The sequence below is a fragment of the Podarcis tiliguerta genome, assembly GCF_965153285.1.
Source record: "Podarcis tiliguerta genome assembly, chromosome: 8".
Classification (NCBI taxonomy): domain Eukaryota; kingdom Metazoa; phylum Chordata; class Lepidosauria; order Squamata; family Lacertidae; genus Podarcis; species Podarcis tiliguerta.
The window spans coordinates 76,286,094-76,309,103 of record NC_139541.1 but is presented as its reverse complement, the minus strand read 5'-3'; the positions used below and the strand labels follow the sequence as shown (position 1 = coordinate 76,309,103).

The window sequence follows — 23,010 nt, the reverse complement described above, 5'->3', positions numbered from 1 at the left end:
TCTACTGGACCATACTGTCCCTGACTTGAAATCAAAACAGAAAACCCTTTAACTATTTGCTGCAGGAATTCTATTCTACTAAGCAGTCCATACTTGTTCCTGCTCTCGGTGGTGATGTGCAAACCCACAGCAGGAATTGTGTTGCAAATTTCTCCCTTTGAGTTGCAAACCACCGAGAAAATCCATCTGCCTTCTTCTGTTCTGGCTGGTTCCATCTGTGCAACAACTATTCCTTCAGTTGCCCACTTCAATTAAAGCCTACATGTTTCTGCATATGCTGGCACTCACAGGCACATCAGATCTTGAACTTCATCGTCTCAAGGCTGCTAAAATGTTCTGCTGTTCATACACAATGGACTTCACTCTGACATAACAGGATTGGGTAAGTTTGTGGAGGATGGTTTGGAGCAAAAAAAAGATTCCAACACTGTGAGAATGCAAACACTCGCTAGCCACATCAATAAGGTAATCTGGAGGCACATTAAATAAAAACCGTGTATTTCCAAAAACTTGAATGCAGTCACCCCACAACGATTCACACACACATGACCGACTCTACCATAAAGACCAGCACGTGTAGCCATGTAATAATCCAACAGTTGTTCTGCAACTGTTCCACCAGAGCACCTTGTACATTCAATATGGTTTACCAGCAGCAAGTGGCATCGGCAACCAGCTGTCCAATAGCCATTCGTGCACATACTCAACCCAAGAGACTCAGCCTACAGCGCACAGCCACCCTTCCACAATGCTCAAGAAGATATCCCACACATGCCACACGTGTTCTGCAAGAATCTATACAAAGGATTGTATGTGTTTTTGTACTCACAGAATCCCGTGCAATCTGTGGTCATGCAGTCACATATTCCTTCCATTTCCTCCAGAGCTGGAGTAGGCAGACCTCAGATTTGCTTGCTTGCTTTTTACCTGAAGTTCACCAACTAGAGCCTGGTGTAAAACTGAAGCTCAGGTAGGCAGACATACAGTAAAAACTGAGGAGCAGGGTGTCTCTGAGCATATGCTCAGTCCAGGAATTTGCAGTCAGTACCTGAACCAATCTGAGAAGTCCACTCACATGAAAACCCACTGCTGGTCACACCCACCCACCCACCTCTCGTTTTTGTTTCAGCAACGTAATTAGGGTAAGGAGGTGGGAAGCTTTTTAGTTATTGCTATTCTTAAAACAACTGGGAGTCAGAAACTCTTGCTAATATACTGCAAATCACCAAAAGGTCTACCAGAAGATCCTGAACTAATTTCTGCCCACCTTTGCTCTAGTCTAGAGCATAGTTAGATCCTTTCTTGTTTTAGAAAATCTATTGGATGTATGCACAGATTCACTGTGTGAATCAAGTCACCCCCACAGCATGCTATGAGCTTCATGGTAGTCCACAAAATTCATCTCACCTGTCAGCAATTTGTAAATGATTCAGGCAATATGCATCTACATGAATCCCACCATTAAGACACATTTGCATCAAGTTCTACAGGATAGACTATACAAGCAGCCATTCACTGCTATGGAGGAAAGGAAAGCACTGCATTTGGGTACAGTTTTGCAACTTTTTCTCAAAACACACTTATAACACGGGCCACTATTTTTATCCCGTATAATACCTTTCAGGGAGGGGAGTGAATCTAAGAGACAAAAGGCCCCTCAAGACACCATTTGGGCACATGATGGTATCAGGGCAGTTACACATGATTTCAGTACTGTTTGCACCTGCAAGAGTTTTGTGATGGCCTTACTGCTTCGTTTCCAATCAGTGCATGTCCTGCTGTAATATACCGCTGAAATCCTGTAACTTTTTAATAGCACAAATTTTCTAGGGTTTGGGGTGGGGGATGTCCCACTTTTGTGCAATATAGCCCCTCCAGGTAGTAACAATGCAGCAGCATTGAGGAAGTATCACAGAACACTCAATAAAGAGGAACAATGTGTGGATAGTCCTTTGTAAATCCACCACTAATGCACTGTTATTGCATCAACAACATGTTGCAGAATACGCTGGTTGAAAAACAAACAAACCACGAGTCTGTCTAAAACCAGGGTATGGGTATCAGTCTCAAGCTGGCTAACCCAGTAGCTGCTCAGTGTGCTTATCCATATGCTGCTCTCACTGCCACTAGTACACACACCAGCCTAGTGACAGCTCTCATGCCCACTGTTGTTCACATCAGTACAGCAGCCATTTTACCTTAGCTATCAGAATTAACATCCCCTGTGTCCAGCCTGTGACAGGGCTGAAGAGAGAAAAAGGACAGGAAAAGGGGGCTACAGGGAGAGTTTCGGCACGTGAAAATTGCAAGAACTGGTGAAGGAGACCCACCAGGCTGAACAGAAAGGAGGACTGAAGAAAATTGGAAGAGGTAGCAGGATGGGAAATGCAAGCAGATGCGGAGATCTGAGAGGGTTCCTGACTCTGGGAAAGGTGTGCTGTCAGCAAGGCACAAGGTAGTAGGGAAGATTCAAAGTAGGAGAAAGTATTGGCGCAGGCAAATATCTGCTCCTGGTGATTTCCTGGGTGAGCCATCACCCTGAAGCAACTTGCAGCCACTGCATTGTCGTCTCTCGCTTGCTCGGTCAACTTGGCAGCTTCCACGCAAAATGTCAACAACCTGGCACACTTTGGGGCTAGGTGTTTTCTGTGGTGCTGCATCTGTTCTGAAATAGGTGTCACCACTTAAATATAAGGGTCTCCAGAAACCTTTATTTGTAGCAGCACGGGAGTGAGGGGGAACAAGCTGAAACAACTCCAGGGTAAGGGGAGAGAAAAGCATGAAAGCCAAAATATTTGGAATGAAGAGGAAAGAACTCAAGAGATGAGAAACTGATGCAGCTGGCAGGGTTGCACGTTCGGGCAAAAAAGAACAGATCTGGGGACAAGGAGAGTGGAAAGGCTTGTACAATAAGGAAGGCAGATGAAATGGGAAACATAGTGTGGAGGTGTTAGAAATGAGTAGGGCACTTTACACAGGCCAGGAGGGCAGGATATTACCAATAGGTAGTGAAAACTGTGTAAGGTGTGCATGGGGATTGTAGAAGTGGGGGAAACAGGTGCACCCTCTGCAACACTGGCCTACATCCCAAAGCCAACACCATTTTTTGTGACACCAGGTCGACACCTATATGTGTGGGCGACTTCAAGGTGCACCCACCTCACGCAGAGATCTTCTCCAGGAGGAAAAGACAAAAAGAGATATGGATGGAGGAAGGTGGACAGAGACAGCAAGAGGAAGAGAGGAAAAGAAGCAGGCAGAGGCTAAGGGGTCGGGGAGGGTGGAAAAGCTGTCTCTGCAAGAGAAGGTTTTTCACCCTGCCCTCATCTCCCCCCCCCCCTCATACACAGAGACACACACACATGAGCCTCAGCACTGACCCCCCCTCCCATCACCAATGGCCAGTCCCTTGGGAGGCCTGTCTTCCTCCCCCCCCCCAATCCTGCTGACCCTGGCGCGTGGCTGTGCCCGGAGGCTCGGCTGGAACAAAGGGCCCAGAGCTCGGCCAATCAGGGTGTGCAGCTCTCCTGCCGCTGACCTTTTTATGATTATTATTTAAGGGAAAAAGCAGAGGCGAGGAGAGGAGAAAGGAGGGGAGGAGGCAGCAAAGGGAGGCGGGGGGGAGGGGGGAAGAGGACCGGAGCTTTGCAAAGACAAGCCGGCCCTCCTGCAGCCACTGTATAGAAATACCCCCACATGCACTAATCATCTCCCATCCCCCTTGCCCAGGCTCCTTATGAGTCCATATTGTCTGGGATCAGCTAGGGCACAACCCAGCAAGGGGCACATCCCTGTCTGCCCGTGCCATAAGAAGAAACCGCTCCGCCCAGGATCTGAGCACAACTGGATCGAGAGGTGTTGGAAATGACATGGCGATTCAGCCCCGGATACCATAGGAGAGCGAAGACACTATCAAGCCCAGTGCCATAGCCATCACTTGCCTGCATACATAACCACACGCAGAATCCCCACCATACCACATCAGTTTGACTGTCCCATCTCACCAAATATCCCACTTCTAAGACAGGACCATTTGCAAGGGCTTCTAAGCACAGCTACCGAGCCTAGAGGGAAAGATCTGCCCACGCGGAGGAAGTAGGAGATTTAGGTATCGTATACAGCCATGCCTTTTTTTGACAAGTTTAAGCAGTTGCACCCCCTGAGTACGGACGTTAGTGTCTCCTCCATCTGTCTGCCTATCCTTTCTCTTTCAACCCAGTTATTTGGCGGCAGTCATTCATACACACATCATAAAGGCATGTACCATGAGCTATTACCATCAGTTGTGCATGGTTAAAAATAAAGCACTTGCAAACATACATGAGAACCAAACTGTGGGTATGGCAGACCTGAGTTTTGCACTCACCTCAACCACAGACTTCTTGGGCAAAATGGCATGTAAAAATCACCATGAGGAAGATGCCCTGAAATTCCTGTGATGTGAATGGTCTACTCCAGGCATAGGCAAACTCCGGCCCTCCAGATGTTTGAGACTACAATTCCCATCATCCCTAGCTAACAGGACCAGTGGTCAGGGATGATGGAAACTGTAGTCCCAAACATCTGGAGGGCCGGAGTTTGCCTATGCCTGGTCTACTCAGATGACCAGCTTCTGGTCAAACAAATAGCTATATATCTGGTTTGAACGGATACATATCAGAGCATTCATAAAAGGCCTCTCACCACGTCAAAAAAAGTCAAATGTTTGGTGGTTTCACAATGCACTCCTTACAATGAAAATGGCTACATGCATCGACTGCTACCGGCACATCCTAAACAAGCTATTGTCCATCCGCTTTGGTGTTTAGGTTCTCAATATATGAAATGGAAATATGAGCAACCTCTAAAGTACTTAGGCAGTAAAGTAGAGATTGCATAGCACTTTATGATGTGCTATATTATAAAATAATAAATTTCAGTCCAAAATAATGCACATTCATGGAATTTTTCCTTCCTTTCAGAAACTTTGTCCTTGAAATCCACACTCATTGAGGGCCTAGTTTGCTATTAGCAAATGTATTACTTGCCAGTGTCAACTGGGTATATGGGAATTCAGTATATAACTTGTGCTCAGATTTTTTGACAGGTGCCTGCTTTGATTTTAATCAGCCCACAAAGCAAACTAAACGAGCTCCCAGCTACCAAAGCAATGTAGCCCAAATCAAAGTTTAGCCAAATGAAAGATTCAAAGCTGAAGTTCTCCATGGGTTTGAATCAAATCCCAAAAGCCATCAATAGGAATGGATGCTCAAGTCTGAAACGGAATCTGAAATACACTGTGGAGGCTCAGGGTCAGCTTGGGGGTGGCTTGCCTATTGAGTTACAGTGCCTTTCCGAATTCTGCCATCCTGTGCTGGGTGATATCCAAGTCATAGTCAAAGCTGAAATGATTGAAATGATTGGACTTGGCATTCAGGACAGACAAAAGGAAATATTTATCCACATTTATTCACATGGTTCAAAGATGGAGTTTCCTACTGTAACAGCCAACTTGCATGGCTTTTAAAAAAGTTTAGATGCATTCATGGAGAATAAGGCTATCAATGGCTACTAGTCATGGTGGCTGTGTACTACAACCAGAATCCGAAGTGGTATGCCTCTGAATACCAGTTGCTGGGGAGAATATTTGGAAAAAGTGCTGTTGGGCTTGCAGGCTTCCCATAGTCATCTGGCTGGCTACCGTGTGAAAAGGATAATGGTTTATTTGGGTCTTTGGTCTGATCCAGAAAGACTCTTCTAATATACTTAAGTCCACTGATTCTGTGTATGACAAACACTGGATATCACCCAATACATCTGGGGAGTTTAAATAAAATCATAGCAACCTTCATCACTGCCAAATTATTTCTCATCTTTCTGGCACTTAATATTACAAAGACGGGTGCCTACTGTCTGAAGAACAGCTCTGACCAGCTCAAAAGCTTGCAACCTTATGCCATCACCAAAACTGGTGAAATGAATACATGGATCTTTAAAGTTTCCAAAGACAACATTAAAAACTAGAAGCAACACACTAAAAAGGCATGTTCCTAAACCTTAAAAAAAAATCTTTTTCAAAATGTATTATTTTTTTGAATAGAGGCATCACAATTTGAAATGCATGTTCTATCTACCATGGGTTCTTTTATTTGACTTTGGAGCTAGGTAATGCTAAAAAAGCAAAAGCAGCCTAGATCACAGCCTAAATCACATGCAAAAACATGAACTGGATGTACGTGTCACTGTAAACAGACCACAAGACACTAAGGAGGCACAACCTTGTGTAGAGATACCAGTGGCAAACACTCCTGCAAAAAAACACATTCACACATTGCATGCAGGAGGGCATGGTGTAACTATCTTAGAGCCACGGGATGCTTGTCCAACCATCTGGGCCTCTGCCTCCCACTCAGCTGACCAAGTATATATTATCACGCCCAGAAAAGAAAAGGAAAACTGATTCCCAATAACGTGAAGTTCCCCTGAATTGATCTTAGTGCCTAAAACCTTGATGGCTGCCCCATGGAGTTTTACTTTATGGTTATTTTGCCAGTGCACAACACAAATGTAACATGCCAATACAAGGTCCACAATGCGCATTTCCCCCTCGTGCACAGCTACCCAGGTTCCACACCCACCACGAAAAGAACTTTGGCTGGCTTTGTGCCATCCCACGACACCCCACATCCAGACCTAGATGTGGAAGGCGCCAAGGATGGAAAGATGGACACACACCAAACACACTGACTTCTCTGACCAGAGAGAGAGAGAGAGAGAGAGAGAGAGAGAGAGAGGGAAGGAAGGAGCATGAGAGGGTGGAGGTGGGGGCAGTTACTACAGGCTGGAAAATCGATTTCTGCCTCTGAACAAGCTTCGCTTCCCAGATCTCCGGGTTCATTAGCACGGACTGGGCTTGACACCAATACAATTTCCACACCGCGCTGGCTGCAGCAGAGCAGGGGGGGAGGGGTGTGCATGCAGGGCCAGCTCTGCAAAGCCACTTCTCTGAACCTCCACCACCCACCCGCCAGCCATAGAACGTGTCAGGAACAGATTATAAAACTGCCTCCCGTCGTTCCCCCCTCCCTTTGGGTCGCCCCGTTCTTGCCTTTACCCTTTTTCTCAGGGGTTGCTTCTCTCCCTACCCACTGGTGCACCAATGCCCACATTTCTCTTCATGCCCTGACCCTTCCCTATCCCTGATACTCCTAAATCTCCAGCTGTCAGGTCTACCAAGGAAAGGAAGCTCTCCCAGGATATAGTTCCTTAGAGTAGGGGAAATCAGTCATTAGGACGCCGGGGTCCTCTTCCATGAGGTGGAGAGCAGGAGGGGAAGGGGAAGAAGGAGATCCACCAGTCAGCAGTTATTGCTAATTTGTTCATTAATAAGCACCCACATCGCACCCCCAAAATATCACTGCCGTCCCAGTTCTTACACAGATTCTTACCCAGCACATTCCGTATAATCCACTGCCTCATAATTTTAGGAGGCAAAAGAGAATTTCCCCCCAAGGTCACCTAGAAAAGCCCTTCATAGACCTCGGGAGCCCCAGCTGGGGAGACAGCCCCCCCCACCTCCCTTCTCTAACTACTAGACCCCCATTCACCCCCCTCTCCCCTGTTCTGAAGGCCCATCACTTCAAAGGGACACATCCCCACTTATCTTTTGAGTTCACTGTCCATAGTCTAATGGTCGAGAGGTGCAATCCAAAAGTCTATTTTTAAGATGCGCCCAGACATAATAGTGAGGTGTGTAGAATGGGGGTGCACATAGCAGAATGAAATAGCTTGACACGGGGGGGGGGCAGAGGAACTATACATCTTACGCTGACAACAAACAGTAACTAGAATACAGAGGAAATGTCTAAAATCGGAAGAGGGGAGCAGTGAGCCACAAAGCAGACCCCAAATGCTGTGGGGTGTAGGAGGGGACATAAATTCCCCTTAAACACAAGGCAACGGTCCTGTCTCATTTCCAATCTGCAGCACCCCATCCCAAGGAAGACAGAGAATCTGAACTATTCACAGTTCCAGAATTTAACTTGCAGAATTGGTGGGTGGAGGAGGGTGGGCATAAGCAGACATGGGGGGGGGGGGGACTGGTCAAACTTCAACAGATTATTGTTAGAAGCATTTGACTAGATGTGGGGAAGATTTGGAGGGAGGATCTGAAGCATAAAACCAGAAAATATTGGTGGGGTGTTTGGCATGATTGCACTAGAGTAACCATTTACCGGGGTTGCACCTGAAACTCGAACAGGATATTCTTGGGGGACAATTGATGAAAAGGGGTACTTGTGGGAGGCTGCGAACAATTTGACAGAACTGGCTGGCATTGGAGAAGAGGCAGGTGGGGTTATTTGGGGGCACCTTCCCAGACTGGATCTCACAGGTGCTTTCTGCCCACCCCCACCCCCTAATTCTCTCTGGGCTAGAAAAATCCTCCCCCACCAGCCCACCACCTGCCTAGCCCTAAACCTTACTTGGTGTTTCCCATATACCGAACAGAGGAAGAACCTCATAGGGAAATAATAGCAATATAATAAAAATAACTTGATGATTGGGGTGGGAGCAAAGGCTTCACCGGTCCCCCCCCCCCAGCCAGCAAAAGTGAAAGTGTGGGGGGATCTCTCTTTTCTTTTATTTTTTCTCCCCCTTTCTTTTTTCTCTTTTTTGCCCAGTCTTCTTCTACCGGCGTCTGCGTGCTGTTGGTTTCGGCGGCTGCCTTTGGCTTCTTTTCCCTGCTTACCACCCACCCCCACCGACCCCCACCCCCTCCGTCTATCGACCGCAGGATGCCGGCGCCGGAGGTTCGATACGGAGCAGTGACACTCCGGATCAATACCGCATGAATAAAAACCCCGCTCGCCCATCTCCGCTTTCTTCCTCTCCCTCTTTCCCCTTTTTCTCCCCTCCTTTCCCCCTCTTTCTTTCTCTCTCTCTTCTCGCCTGCAAGAGTTGGTGGCATCTCTCTCATTCTCTCTCTCTCTCTCGTCTTTTTCTTTCCCCCTTTCCCTTCCTTTTCCCCATTATGTTCCTTGCTGACTTGCCGGCTGCTTTCTTTCTCTTTCCGCCCCCTACACCCCCTTCTTCTTACCGTTTGCAGAGCGCAGGGCGAGCGGCGACTTGAGGCGCCATCCGTTCTCCGGGCCGGCGGATCTTTGGAAGACCAAGGGGACCGGCAGTGGGATGAACATGTCGGGGACCTGTGAGTGACACTCCGCATAACCCCACGGAGGGAAAAAAATATAAATATATATATAAAAGGGTGGGTGGGTGAGTGGAGAGAAAGGGGTGGCGGGCGGGCGAAGTGGGGGGGGGGACACATACACACACACGCTGGACAGGTGACGATCGACCGAGGATGACAATCAACCCAGGGTGGGGGGGGGGAGTGGAAATCTCTCTCTTCTCTCTCTCTCTCTCTCCCCCCCCCCTTCGACACACACTGCTCCGCTTTCTGCACTTACACACGTGCGTGCATGGGTGTGTGCACGGGCAAGTGCGTGTGTGTTTGTCCGTGCTGCAAGGACGTGTGAGGTTTGGGCACTACAGCCGGACAGCGTGCATCGTTTTAAGGCTTTTGCAGAAAAGGAAAAGGGGGTGCGAGTGCGTGCAAGTGTGTGTGTGTGTGTGTAAAACACTGCGTGCCCCCCCCCACAGTGCCTGTGTGTGTGTGTTGCCCCTTTTCACTAGATCAACGGGGGTCCCTTAGCTCCGTCCGAATCTTTCTCTCCCCCCCACTTCACCTCGCCCCCCTTTTCCATCACACACACAGCCTACGATTCCCACTTTATTGTCTTCCCCGTTATCTCCCCCCCCCTTGCTTCTACCTCCCCTCTCTCCTTCCAACCACCCCGCTTTGACAAATGACATCCGAGCCAGCGACTTGCCGTCCCTCGCAATCCCCCCCGCGGGGGGCTCCGCTACCAACATCTCCCCCCCCTTCCTTCTTCACTCTTTGCACAAATACAGTCCACCCAGACAAAAGCAATTATTCCTTAGGTACAAGCTTAGTGTGGGTGTTGAAAGGGGGGGGGAGGGGAAAGAGAGTATGGATGAATTATTGACACCCCCCCTCAAGCAAATAATCTTCCTTCGCTTGCCTTCTTTCTAAAAAAAAAAAAAATTAACACACACCCTACACCTGACACTTCCACTATCCCTCTTTTTCCAGGGCTAAAAATAAACCCCTTAATCAGCTTCATAAGGCTCCTCCATCCCCTTACTTAAATTAATGTGTGTGTGTGTGTGTGTGTGGCCCCAAACCAGGCACTCAGCGCTCACAGCCCCTTCCAGGTTTATTATTAGAAGAAGAGAGATTTACACAGATAATTACTACTAGGCACTGTAATAATAAAGGGGTGACCTTCCCCACCCCAAAAAAATAGCCCATGGGATATATAATGAGGCCAAGAGAGTTTCTGTAATAACTCTTTGACTTCTCTCCAGGAGACTCACTTTCTTTTACTTTCCTTCAAGGGGGAAAGCAGAGGCACCTGTCTGTTCATCCCCTAGTCTCTCTCTATAAAGCTTTGGGGAGAGACGTGTGTGAGAAAGCGACCTCTTCTGTGATCACTTTGGTTCCTGGCTCAGGATCACACCGTGCTTCTCTCCCCACCCAGGCCTTATCACCCATTGAAGGAATTGGCACGTTTTTTTTTAAATGCACATGCATTCAGATGTTGCTTCTCTAGACGATGTTGGTTTCCTTATTTTCCCCCAACTGCCTTCCCCCAACAGTGTCAGGTCTGTGTAAGCTGCAGTTGGGGTCTCAACCCCAGCCAGCGCTGCTTCCTCGGAACTGGCAGGGTGGCAAGATTTGAGACAGACAATAGTTTCAAAAGGGAGTTCACCAACATGGATCGCTAAAGGCTTCGTCGCCTGTCATCGACACACAAATTTCTCCTGCACCCACCCTGCTGCCACGCTCCAAAGGGGTTTGGTAGGATTTTGCAACAAGGCTGGGGGGAAAGCCCTGCCAGACCTGTCTAACTAGAGGACCGCTTTTCCGAAGTGACTTCAACCCTCTGGAGTGGAGGGATGCTACAGGCTAGTTGGTACCTCTTTCTCCTGCTACTACTAACCCTCACTGAACCCCATCCGCCATACTTCCAGTTTGGTGCTTCTGCATCAAATCAGCCCTTGGAGAAACTGTTGTGTGGATGAGCTGTGAGTCACAGCTAGAGCCAGCCAAACCCCAAAACTTGAGTCCTGCCCCAATATCGCAGGATATTTCTTTTTTCCCATTTACTCTCTGGGTGCAGTTGGATTCTTCTCCCCACCTCCATGCACATATCCCTTATTACTCTATTATGATCTTGCAAGTCCTGTTCAACTGCATTTCAAACAAGTGGTCCAAAAGGAGATCAACAGCAGATACCATTATCTGTGTCCCATTGAACTCTCTTTTCATGTATCATTTGATTTCCCCCCCCCCTTTTTTTTTATTCCAACAGCCCTGGAAACATGGAGAGAAAGTAGATAGAGGATGGATGCAAAGATAGAAATGTGTGGGGAGAGAGCGCGGAGTGGAAGATAGACAGACAGACAATATATGAAAGGGAGGGGGGAGAGAGAGACGGAGAAAGGGATGGACAGAGAATGGGATGGAAATATATTAGTGAGAGGCAGAAGGAGAGAGGAGAGGGGTATATATGGTGTAATATAGATAGATATCAGATTGATGGAGGGGCAAATAGATGAATATGCATGGGGCAGAGAGGGAAGGAGAGAGAGGAGGGAGAGAGAGAAAGAAGAGGAAAAAATAAGAGTTGGTGGGATAGAAAGAGTGCAATTATTTGATTCAGTACCACAGTGCTGAGGTCAGAAATTAACTGCCGCTAGCCTTAAAGTGGGGGTGTTAATATGTTCTCTCTCTCTCTCTCTCCTTTTCTCCCTGTCTCTAGGTCACAGAAGATGGAATGTACACATACACACACACACACAAACGAACCAACCAACCAACCAACCAAGACTATTATAGTAGACACTTTCCAAAATAATAACAAAAGCCAAACTGGGGATGATGGCTGTTTTTGGATAGTGTTTGATCTCACCTGAAGAAATTCTCTTTCTGGAGTGAAGCTGGGAAGAGGGTACATGTGCACCCCATTTCAGCCTTCAAAGGGAAAAGGAAGGTCTGTAGATGCTAATAATAAACCACCGTAGGAAAGAGGAGCTGAGTTAATCACAAATCCACCCATCCAAAGAAACAAGGCAGTCACCTAACAGGAGGACTTGGTTCGTTTCCAGGAGAGCTGCTTCAGCCTGCATTGGAATTGCCCACCAAATGTAAATCCTGAACAGGCTACCTTGAAAATTACTCCTTTCCACGTTCTAATCTGCATTTAACAACGCTTAAAAGTATCGCTTTGTAGATGAAAGGGAGTTCTTAGAAGCACCTGCGAAAATGCCCTTATAACTGCTGGTCCAATGAGGTATTGCCCCCTCTTCTATTTCATCCCAAACAAACTAAAAGAAACACACTGCTCTTTTAAAATGTGCAGCATGGATATGCCATTTCCAATCTCCACCCTTTCTGCACCAGTATCTACTCTACTGGGGATTAGAAGGATTGTTTCAATGTGATTTATTTTTATATTGTAACTACTCTAAACCAATGGGAATTGGGTGGGGTGGAAATAAAAAATATTCATCCTAAATACATCGCTAATCTCAAATTTAATTGCTGGCAAAAGTATTTATTGTTTTGTTTATTTATTGTTTCCATTGTTTCCACCTTTCTACAACAGAACTGATGCATGGAGTAAGAGGTTTAAACAAGGAGACATGGAACAGAAAAGTGTATGGAATAATGAGTAAACAGAGGAAGGTTTTATCCCTATAAGCCAGCACCCGAAGAGTTGAGCTCAATGGCTTGTGGGTGGGTCCCTGCTTGGATTCTGGACTACAGTATTTATTTCTTGAAACAGCAAAATTTTCTCCTCCGTGTCATATTACAAACTATTTAGTTTCAAAAATGACTTCTTTCTAGCATGCCAAACTTCCTTGGGTAAGAGGATCCAGTTGTGCCGTTCTATGGATGTTGGCCTTAATTTCTCTCTGTAGACAGATCATATAGATGTGTACATACACCTGTTTGCTTTTTCTTAAATAATCCAGCTTTTACATTGTTATTTGTGCATTCAAACTTCAAATATAATGGCACGCAATTAATTAGCATGCAGGTAATAGCTACGTGCAGACTCCAAGTAAGGGGTGGGCATTCTGCGTTTCCATCTGCATCACACAAGATGGATGGGAAGGAATATCCTATCCACACCACACAGTGCTAATGCGGATCCAATCAGCAATGAAGCGCTGGGCACTGCATGCATGATTCCCAATCCAATATCTGGAACTGTATGTATAGCTGGGTGCTGGCATCCAAACAAAAGATCTGCTCATGTAGCAATTTTGCAGCGTAAACAGATCCTGATCCAGAAGAAGAACCTGCATTATGTATGGATACTTCTTGCTGGATTGGTTAAACTTGTATATCCTTTTTCTGTGAACTGATTAATCCAGAGCAAGTAGCACCAACAACTTAGATGGATAAGAATCACCACTAAACATGCATACACACTCTTTGGTCACTTCAACCATGCAGATTACGTGTACAAAAGGTTAATTGAAATAAGAGTGAGAGAGAGAGAGAGAGAGAGAGAGAGAGAGAAGCCATTCTCTATTAAATATTATTTAGAAAACATTATTGCTATCCTGCAATGCACAAGATGTTACTTTGCAGTTCTAGAGTTAGATACAGTATGTCTTTTGCATGTATTAAGATACTTCCTGTCTTCATTTAGAATTAAAAACTGGGAAACAAGAAATCTCTTTCTACCCCTACCGTATCATATTTGTTTACCATTTAAATGTTTATTGTAAAAAGATGTGCAATTTCAGCCTTTCTTCCTGTACAACCTAGCATCCTCACTACAACCTGGGCCTACCTTCAAGGAAATGGAAGGATCTAAAGGACTATGGCTTACAAGCTCAATACAAAAGAAATAAAGATTTGGAAGAAAAATTCAATAAGTGATCTAATAGAGCAATTAATGGACCCTCTGAAAAATTACCAAGAAATCTGGAATGAACACTCTTTTCCAGTTTTTCATTCCAAATCTTATTAAGATTTGGTTGGTTCATTTTATCTTTTTAAAATGCAATTTGCTAATTTGGAGGCAATAGTGGGGAAATCTAGAAAGAGGTTTGGAGGAGGTGATAATTTAAAGAGAGAGAAAGAGAGATTGAGATTTAATCAGAAATAGTTCTCCTCCTACAGAAAGGAACATACAATTAAAAGAGGAAATAAAAGGAACAAAAAGAATGGAAGATGGGATTTCTTTGTTGCTGCGGAACTCTCGCTGGGATATCGTCAATGAATGGGGGGGGGCATCATTCTTTGGCTGTCTTCCACTCTATCTTCTTTTAGGGGATAGGGAGATACCTGCAAAGCGTTTTACCCTCATTCCCCAGTTCCTAAAAAAGGGAAGGTAGGAAAGTGGATGTGATATTTGCAAAAAGATTGCTGTAGTGGGAAACTAGCAAATATACAGAGGAGTTTTCTCACGTAAGACATGGAAGAGAAAATATTTGGGGTAAGCCTTCATCAACAGGGGGCTGGGCCTCCATGTTCAGCTTTGCTTTATCCCACACATGGGCTATGAGATCAGCTTGGTTTTTTTAGAGTGATCCTTTATGATTTTGGGGGAAAGGTGTCATCCTGAATTTTTCCACCGAAATTCCACTGCAGTAACCTGTGCCTTTTAACATGATCAGAAATTGTACAGTTTGATGCTTTACACATTAAAAAAATGTTCAACGAAACAATAAAGCCAATTTCAACCCACCCTGAAAAATAAGTAATCGGAGACTGTCACTTATTTCAAAGTACAGTATTGTGGATTCAGTGGGCCTTGTTAAGAAGAAAAGACAACATGCACACCGGAATCACATTCATAGGTATGTTTCACCTAGTCCCTCCAGCCCTGGATCAGAAGAAAACAGAGGCCAAATCCATTTTCCTTGCCACTTTGTAGAAAATGTAGACATTTGGCCTGATTGTACAAAGATCTGTTCTTGATCCCTGCTCCTCTAACTTGAACTATTAGCAGCAGGCAATAGTGAAAATGTATGAATAAAATCCCATGTCACAGAATCAAACATAGAAGTATTTTTTTTGTATGATGATGTATTTGGCACTTATGTTCCTTACAGTTTCTGGCCAGCAAGCGAAGAAGGGGCAGGTATGTTCAGGAAGAGGGGAAATGCCAGCACTGCAGCAGCTCTCACCAGTGAAATATCAAGCCACTGTTCACTTTTTTAAAAGAGGCTTCTCCCATTGTCAGCAAAAACAGCAAGTAAAACACTACCTGTGTGTGGGGTCCATCTCCTGCATGCATATATTTGGACCCTACCCCTTTAGCTCTTTCATCTTCCCGAGTTCATAACCCTGCAAGGTTAAGTATTATAATTCCCATTTTACAGACATAGCAACTTCTCCAGTGCCAGCCAAGGCACCCACGGATAGATACCGACAGCATCAAAATTTCACATGCCTGGCCAATCAAATAGCCAAGACTTCTCCAGACGTCATTGTATGTGCTTAAAATAATATAATGGTCCTGCCACCCACAATAAGCTCTGCTCCTGACACAGGACACAGGTTAAGATCCCTTGGAAGAATGCAGGCAAAACTGCCAGATGTCACTAAGCATGTCCCCATCTTCAGCCAGAACTCACAGTGATGCCCATGAACCATCCCTGCCCATCAGCTTGCCCAGAAAGTGAGATGGAATCAAAAAAGAGACAGTGGGATTCCTCTAAGGGTCACACGAACAGTCGGTGAGCAGCAAGGACAGAGTCTACCCACAAGGCACTTAGTCAAGGCTTGCCCACCCATACATATTTTGGTTATTTTGGTTTCCTAGCTGTGTGCCCTAAAATCAAAGCATTAATTTCCCTCAGAAAATTTAGAAATCTGGGTGCTGACGGTATCCCTATCCTAAAAGCAAAATACCTCTGTCTGCTTATCTTGCTAATAGTTTAGACCCCAACTAGACATGATATTGGAGTGGCATTAATGCATCTCTCAGCACCTTTTTCCTTTCTAGGTAAGTAGCAGCTGTGGGAAAAGTCAGTTGGGGCTGCAGAACAGCAGAAAGGGAATTAACCCTCTGCATGCCAGGTGCTGATTTCACCAAAGAAAACCTCATGCACACACCTACTGCTATTAGCTGCAGGGGGGGGGGACAGGAAAGTACCTATATTATACCTCCTACATGGCTAATAGCTACTCTTGGGATAGGGGTAGGGGCAGGAGCAGGAATGCAATTTGAATCTGGGTAGAAGTGCAAGGAGAAAGGGTTAAAGGGCCATACTCCTGTAGTTCTACACTGAATCAAGACCCCCCAAGTGGCTGCTCTTAGAAGAAGAAAATTATGTCAGGAAATCCAATCGCTGATCATCCAGTTAGGCTTTTGGGGTCAGGGTTAGCCTCAGAAAGTTGGAGCACGTGCCTCTGTATTTATTTCAGTAGGATGGCCTCCTTCATTCACACTCCAGTGATATTTCCATACATAAAATGTCCGGTGTATCTACACTACAAATATTGGTTTTGAAAAAGTCCCTTTGTTATGGCTACTCCCACAGAATCCTGGGAATTGTGATATGGTGATGGGGTTGGCAGTTCTTCCTTGGAATTTCCTAGTTCCCCTCACGGTACAGTTCCCAAGGGAGAAAGAAAGACCCTGGAACCAGCTTACGCTTAAATTGGTGCATACCTTGAAGAAAAGCCTACGTTGGCCATACGTGCTTTTCCTTCCGTATTCTACCCTGCACTAGTGATATTTACAGCGTAGCTTCGCACTGCATGCATACGTGGGTATCAAGAGTCTGACAACTAACTGTTTCGCCTAGGGAAAAGCCAACTTTTGGATGGCAATTTTTGAGCAGAGAAGTGGCAGGGGTGTGCTTAATCCCTTCCCTGCCTGTGGCTCCAAATCACACACACACCCTCAGCCCCTGCAGAGAGCATGCACGTTTTTGGCACCGGAGGTGCACAGGGCTGGCTTGGAGCGGAGCAATTTGGAGTGGAGAAGTAGCAGCCGAGAAAGGATTCGGCACACAAGGCACACTCAGCTGCTTCTCTGCTCGAAACCACCCCCTCCCCAGTGCTGCTTTTGCCCAAGAAAAGCAGCCATCTTTTGATAAAGGCCTGTGCATGTAACACGTCGTTCTGCCGCTGCATCTGTCACTAATACAATGAGAGAGTTCCAAACGTGGTTTTTAGTGACTTTTTCTCGTTGATTTTTCTTTACGGGTGGGGAGTCAATAGCCTCCCCCTCCCCTGCTCACACGCCCCAGAAACAAACTTTGCAGAACTACTGACCTTTCAGGCAGAAGTGGCAGCTGTAGTACATTCACTCCAGTCCAGTCCAGAACCTGAGGAGAGAACAGAGTGTCAGAAAAGGCCTGGGATGACGACACCACTCTCACGGGCACATATCAAAGGAACAGCAATGTATGCACAAATACTGCACAACTTGCACACAAAGAAATGAGATTTAATTGAATGCTCAGTAGGGCCCACTGGAAGCAGACGTTTTTAAAAGCGTTATTAAAAAAGTATCTTTACCTCAGTCGGACACACACGCTCACATTTATTTTGCCTCACTGTCATCTCCAGTCAAACAGACTTTGAAAGGTTTTCCAAAAACCTGCACAACCTGTTTGATCGGATATGCTAATAGCACAGGAAAAGCGAATCTCCATAACCAGAGAAAACAGTGGTTCTCTCCAGCAACCTTTAACCATCTGGGAACAAATATATAATCTGTTTTTAAGCTAGGTAAAACATTAAAGGTGCCACCTTCTTTCCCCCGCAGAACAGAGCCTGTGTCTTACGAGACTCTGTGGTCTCTTCCTAGTCTCTGTGTTATGGTTTGGGGGTTTTCCTTGGTGCTTTTTTTTTTTTTAACTCAGACCACTCTCCACCAGGCTCAAATGACTCAAGACAAAAATGGTTTAAACAGTGGTCTGTCCCAATCATGTATAAAGCAGGGGTGCAGCCATTTTCTAGAGCAAAGCGATATGTGGACGAGGGGAGCTGAATCCTTACCCGCCCCCAATCTGCCACATATCTCCTCATAGCATCTCGCCACAGACACTTTTCTCTCTCCTGAGCTTACTTCCATGGTTGTGGCCCAGAAGTGGGGAGAAGTGACTTCAGGAAAGAGACTGTGAGAAGGGAAGATGCATTCCTGAGGTAGAAGGTTTCTCAACAGCTTTGAAACGCCCCCCCCCCCCCCAGACCTCATGCCTCAGAAAACCAGCCCCCGCTCCCCCATTTCAAGTGTGACTAAATCGGGCCTAGATTTAAACACAGGCACTGATCACATGGAGTTGAGCCTCAATAAAACTCAGGCCGCACTTTCACCCCACTAAGACACTACTGTAAACAGCAATGGCTTCCCCCAAAGAATTCTGGGAGTTGTCATTTGTGCTGAGAACCGTTCCCCTCACAGAACTACAATTCCCAGATTTCCTCCTGAAGAGGGATTAATTGTTAAACCGCTCTGGGAATTGTAGCTCTGTGAGGGGAATAGGGTGTTTCCTAACAACCCTCGGCACCTGTGACAAGCTACAGTTCCCAGGATTTGTGGGGGGAGGGGAAGTCATGGCTGTTTAAATTGGTACCAAGGTGGTGTGCATTTGTGGCCTCCTTCTCTGACAGTTTCATTCCTGGATGCCTCACACTCTTCTCCCACAGAACCAATCCTGCACAATGGTGCTTAATGGTGGGGTCGGCCATGACAGGGCCTGTTACTAAAGCAACTTAACTTTGTAGGTATACCTCAGACAGAGGTGGCCAACCTTTCTGGCAAGGGGGCCACATATCGAGAGATAGTATGCACCTCTCCCCAAACGCCTCAGAGTGGAGTTGCTTCCATCCTACGGAAATGCAAAGGGTGTAGGATCATAGCGTTGCAAAACGGCAAGGCAGAGAAAAGGCCCCGGCTAGGTCTATGCCAACCACAGCTGGGTCTTCCCATTTTTTTTATCTGTGAGTACCACAAACCTCTGGTCCCAGCACCATTTAGCACCAGTGCCAACAGTAGCCTTTGCCAAACTATATGCGCACCAGGATAGAAAAACCCAGACTCTCTGTACCTAAAATAACAGACCTGCAGACGTCAGAAAGCAGGATACTCCTATAAAACTTTGCTGGATCCTAAGATTCCCCAATGCACAGAACATAGAAAGGTAGGCGCACTCATAGTGAGCTACTGCAGCAGAGAGGCACACAAATTCTACAATCCACAAACGGGCCTCTTCCAAAGTTGCATTTATCCTCCCTTGTGGAGAAACAGGGAGAAGCTAAAGATCCACATTAATTTTTCGGAATCGGTACTTGAGAAGAATAAGCAGAAATGCAACGCTATGGATCTTTCTTCGAAAATACACACGGATGGTCAATTCAGATGAAACATTTTCCTCGGAGCATTTTTCAAAACAGGGCTCATAGCGAAGAATTCCTTTGTAGAGGAATAAGCGCTGTTGTCATAACAGGGACCACCCAAAAAACGGCCTTGCATTTGCAAGAGCTCACTTGCAAACACCCAACCCATCTCGTAAGGCCACACCCAAAGTGTCCGACCACAACTGTCCTCTTAGGACCCCCCACACCTCTTCCAGAGTCCTGGCTCGTAGCTTGTGGCATTCCTGCTACGGCCCACTGAAGCCCACTCCCCATTCCAAGTGCCGGAATCCAGGTGTCCTGGTTCTTCGTACCCTCCAGAATTGACATAAAACTCCCCCCTGCCCCTCGCACCCCCCACCCCTGGCTACGCAGCGTACCCACAGTTGTTCCTGCTAATCAGCCGATGTCATCTGCGGAGTGAAGTCTTTGCTTAAAGAGATTTAGGGCAGGAATCAATAGGAAATTTAAAAATCAATGCGGTTAGTATGAGAAAATCAATGGCGTTTAATCGGCCTGCCGATCCCCAGTCACAACAATTAGAAGGCTGGGATGTTCTACATCCCGCTACACACCATTAGCGTCAATATTTGTGTAAGTGATGGCAGGGGGCAGTTGGGGAGGGGAAAGGGGGGGGGAACCCCAGTCTGGCACGAAAGCACTTGAAAGCTAGAGGAAGCGTGTGCGGAAAAGGCGGGGGGGGATCCCGGCATCTTCTGCTCGCTGTTTCCCTTTGGGAAGGAGCTCCGCTTGTTGCGTTTCTTATTCCTGCTCGCTGAGTTCTTAGCGTGAGCTTCCTCTCTGTGCCTTTCTGGGGTTGCAGATTTGGGGTTTGGGGGTTCTACGCCTACCTCCTGGTGTGTGGACTGGGAACGTCCAGCATCGCGACGGCTCGACTCTTTTCCTGCAGCCCTAGAAGGAGCTGCAGACGCCGTAGTTAGGTGGAGAAGATGAACTGGCCTTGCCAAGAGCTGATCCGGAGGGTCGGCCACAATGGTACTTTTTCAGCTCCCTTCCCCTGTGGTCGCTCGATGCACAGGCCTAGGAACAGCAGGGCTTAGGGTGTTGATTCCCATCTTCCACACCACTGTTCAAGGTGCAAGACCCCTATCCTCTTTTGCATTTGCATCCCCCAAGATGGAAGGGAGGGCCTTGACAGAGGTTGGAAAGGGTGTAAGCTGTAGCAAGCAGGGCCTATGCAGCGCAGGTGGGAGAATGAAAGAGCAGAAACCCCACCAGGGCCAAGAGTGTTGTACTAGGACCTGGGAGACCATGGTTCAAATCCCTGCTAGGCCATGAAACTCACTGGGGGTGACCTGGAGCCAGTCACAGTCTCTCAGCCTAGCCTACCTCACAGGGATGCTGTCTGGATGAAATGGGGTGGGAGAGTACCATGTATGCCACTGTGAGCTCCTTGGAGGAAAGGCGGGGTATAAATCTGATAAATAAGTAAAATGAATTTGCAGGGGCAGAGAACCTCCATTGTCAATGATGCAGTTGTTGGCTGTATTCTTTACTTCTGTGGGGGCACTGTTTAGAGTTCGGCCTCAGGCACCAAAACCTCTTGGGCCTTTGCTTAGGGAAGAGGTGAAGGAAGCTCTGGGATGTCCTAGTCCTGGGGTAGCTCAGTCAGTAGAGCATGAGATCTCAGGGTCATGGGTTTGAGCTCCACATTGGGCAAAAGATTCCTGCCATGCCGGGGGTTGGACTAGTTGACCCTCAGGGTCCCTTTCCAACTCTATGATTCTCTGATTCTACGTTAGGCACTCTGAGACACAGTGCAGAAGGAGGAGGGGTGGGCATTTCAATACTTTGCCTCAAACTGGGGAGTCAGGTCCCTCTACTGTTGCCACTTGTGGGAGACATCTGTGGTCTAGCGGTTCAAGGAAGGGATCACAAATTGGGCATTTTTAATCCCAGCAAGTATAGCGACAACAAAACCTGGCGCCTCTTTTTTATATATATATATAGCTTCCCAGCCTGAGTTTGGCGCGGAGTGCATGCGGCTGGGACAGGAAGGCAGGCCTGCAGCAAAGCGCTGACAGAGAGTTCGCTCCCGGGAGCCGGATCAATGTGTCAGCGCGGGGGTCGCTGGGAATCCCCCAAAAAATCAATGCGCTGGTGTTTCCGGGCTGTGGCCGCCTAGATTAGCCTGGTACAGAGCTGACAGGGGCACTAATCAGGCTGTCAATAACCCTGACCCTGGGCAATTAACCTATCGACAGGAACGGGGCAAGGGGAAATACATGGGTTGTGGGGTAAGAAGGTACAGGAAAAGACCCCTGTGCAGGGAAAGAGGGGGCAGGGGAAGTGAACATGTGAAAAAAAGAGGCCACTTTCCCAACTCTTCGCCCTGTTGCCATATACTTGCTTAGTAATGAAGACCCCCACAAATGAGAGAGGGCCACAGCTATAATGTGCTTATTTCAATGGCACACGTTGTTAATAATGCTTCCATACAAAACTCCCACAACTCTGGCACTGCTTCATCACAGCCATCGTGTACTTTTCCCATCGTGTATTTTTCTTCTGGACCTGTTACTCTAAAACTTAGTGCAACTCATAAAATAGCACTTCACAGGCATACATCTATAATAATATGCGAAGTGTGCTTCCTAATTTCCAATCCTTTACCATGTCTGTCCAATTTTAAATCTAAATCTTATCTCTACCCTCCTGAGGTCTAGAAACTTTGTTTGTTTGTTTCTGAATGAAACTTAGGATTCTAGAGCTTTAAGTATCCATCAATGTGCCCCACAGTAAGTCACTGAGGGGACAATCTGGTGTTGCCCATTCTGGTTATATATCTGTATCAAGGTCAGAAAAATATCTTTTTGCAGACAAAATGGGCCAGAGGAGCTTGACTGCATGTGAATATGCATGTCAAAGGGAGCATGAATGAAACAGATGAGGAAGTAAAGAGAAAGAGATCCAGAAATACAACTGGGGCGGGGTGGTAGGTGAAGGTTTCAGATTATGGCCTGTTTTTAAGCCAATTGCATCTTTATCCTTTATCATAGATAGATAGATAGTCAGACATATTGCCATGCACAACTGGATACCACAACACCTGGATTTTATCTTACATATACCAATTCTGCCTTTAGATAAAATCTGTAAATAATTCCCAGCCGAGTGTTTGCCAGTCCATCTTCTCACACCTATCTAAGCTTGCTGTTTGTAGCCCGTTGACAAAAAAGTACCCACTGCCATCCATTTTACAAAATCTTTATTGCTTGGTCACCTGCAGACAAAGCTTTAACTCGCCACAGGTAACCTTGCAAGTGCCTACTTGTAAGCCTGCTTTATCTCATCCTAAAATTCAGATAATCTGACTTCTGAGAGGCAATTAGCATGTAATCTGCATCCCATTCTGTGCAGCCATGCTGGCCTCCGTGGTGTATTCCTTTGGAAGGGTAAACGCCACATGATGATTTGGTGCAAATATGCAATAAGTCAAGGATCCCAAGTAACCGAAAACCCGCATCAACCTGATGTGCCTTTGCCACTTAGAGTAATAGAATCACAGAATTGTAGAGTTGGAAGGA

The 23,010-nt window shown here is 46.4% G+C and overlaps 1 protein-coding gene across 9 annotated transcripts in view; it reads right to left on the bottom strand.

Annotated features, from left to right (window-relative positions):
* The window catches only part of POU2F2 (POU class 2 homeobox 2), a 110,283-nt gene that overhangs the window by 64,068 nt on the left and 23,205 nt on the right, over window positions 1-23,010 (bottom strand). The window contains exons 1-3 of one of the 9 annotated variants that reach the window (XM_083455196.1): window positions 18,839-19,430; window positions 17,375-17,427; window positions 9,077-9,185 (exon numbers count right to left, since the gene is read on the bottom strand). In XM_083455196.1, the coding sequence (XP_083311322.1) occupies window positions 9,077-9,176 (100 nt within the window). In that variant the 5' untranslated portion in view covers window positions 9,177-9,185; window positions 17,375-17,427; window positions 18,839-19,430. Of the gene's footprint in view, window positions 1-9,076; window positions 9,186-17,374; window positions 17,428-18,103; window positions 18,259-18,681; window positions 18,743-18,838; window positions 19,432-19,671; window positions 19,707-23,010 lie in introns of those variants that run through there. The other 8 variants (XM_083455197.1, XM_083455194.1, XM_083455195.1 and 5 more) reach the window with 8 other exon arrangements.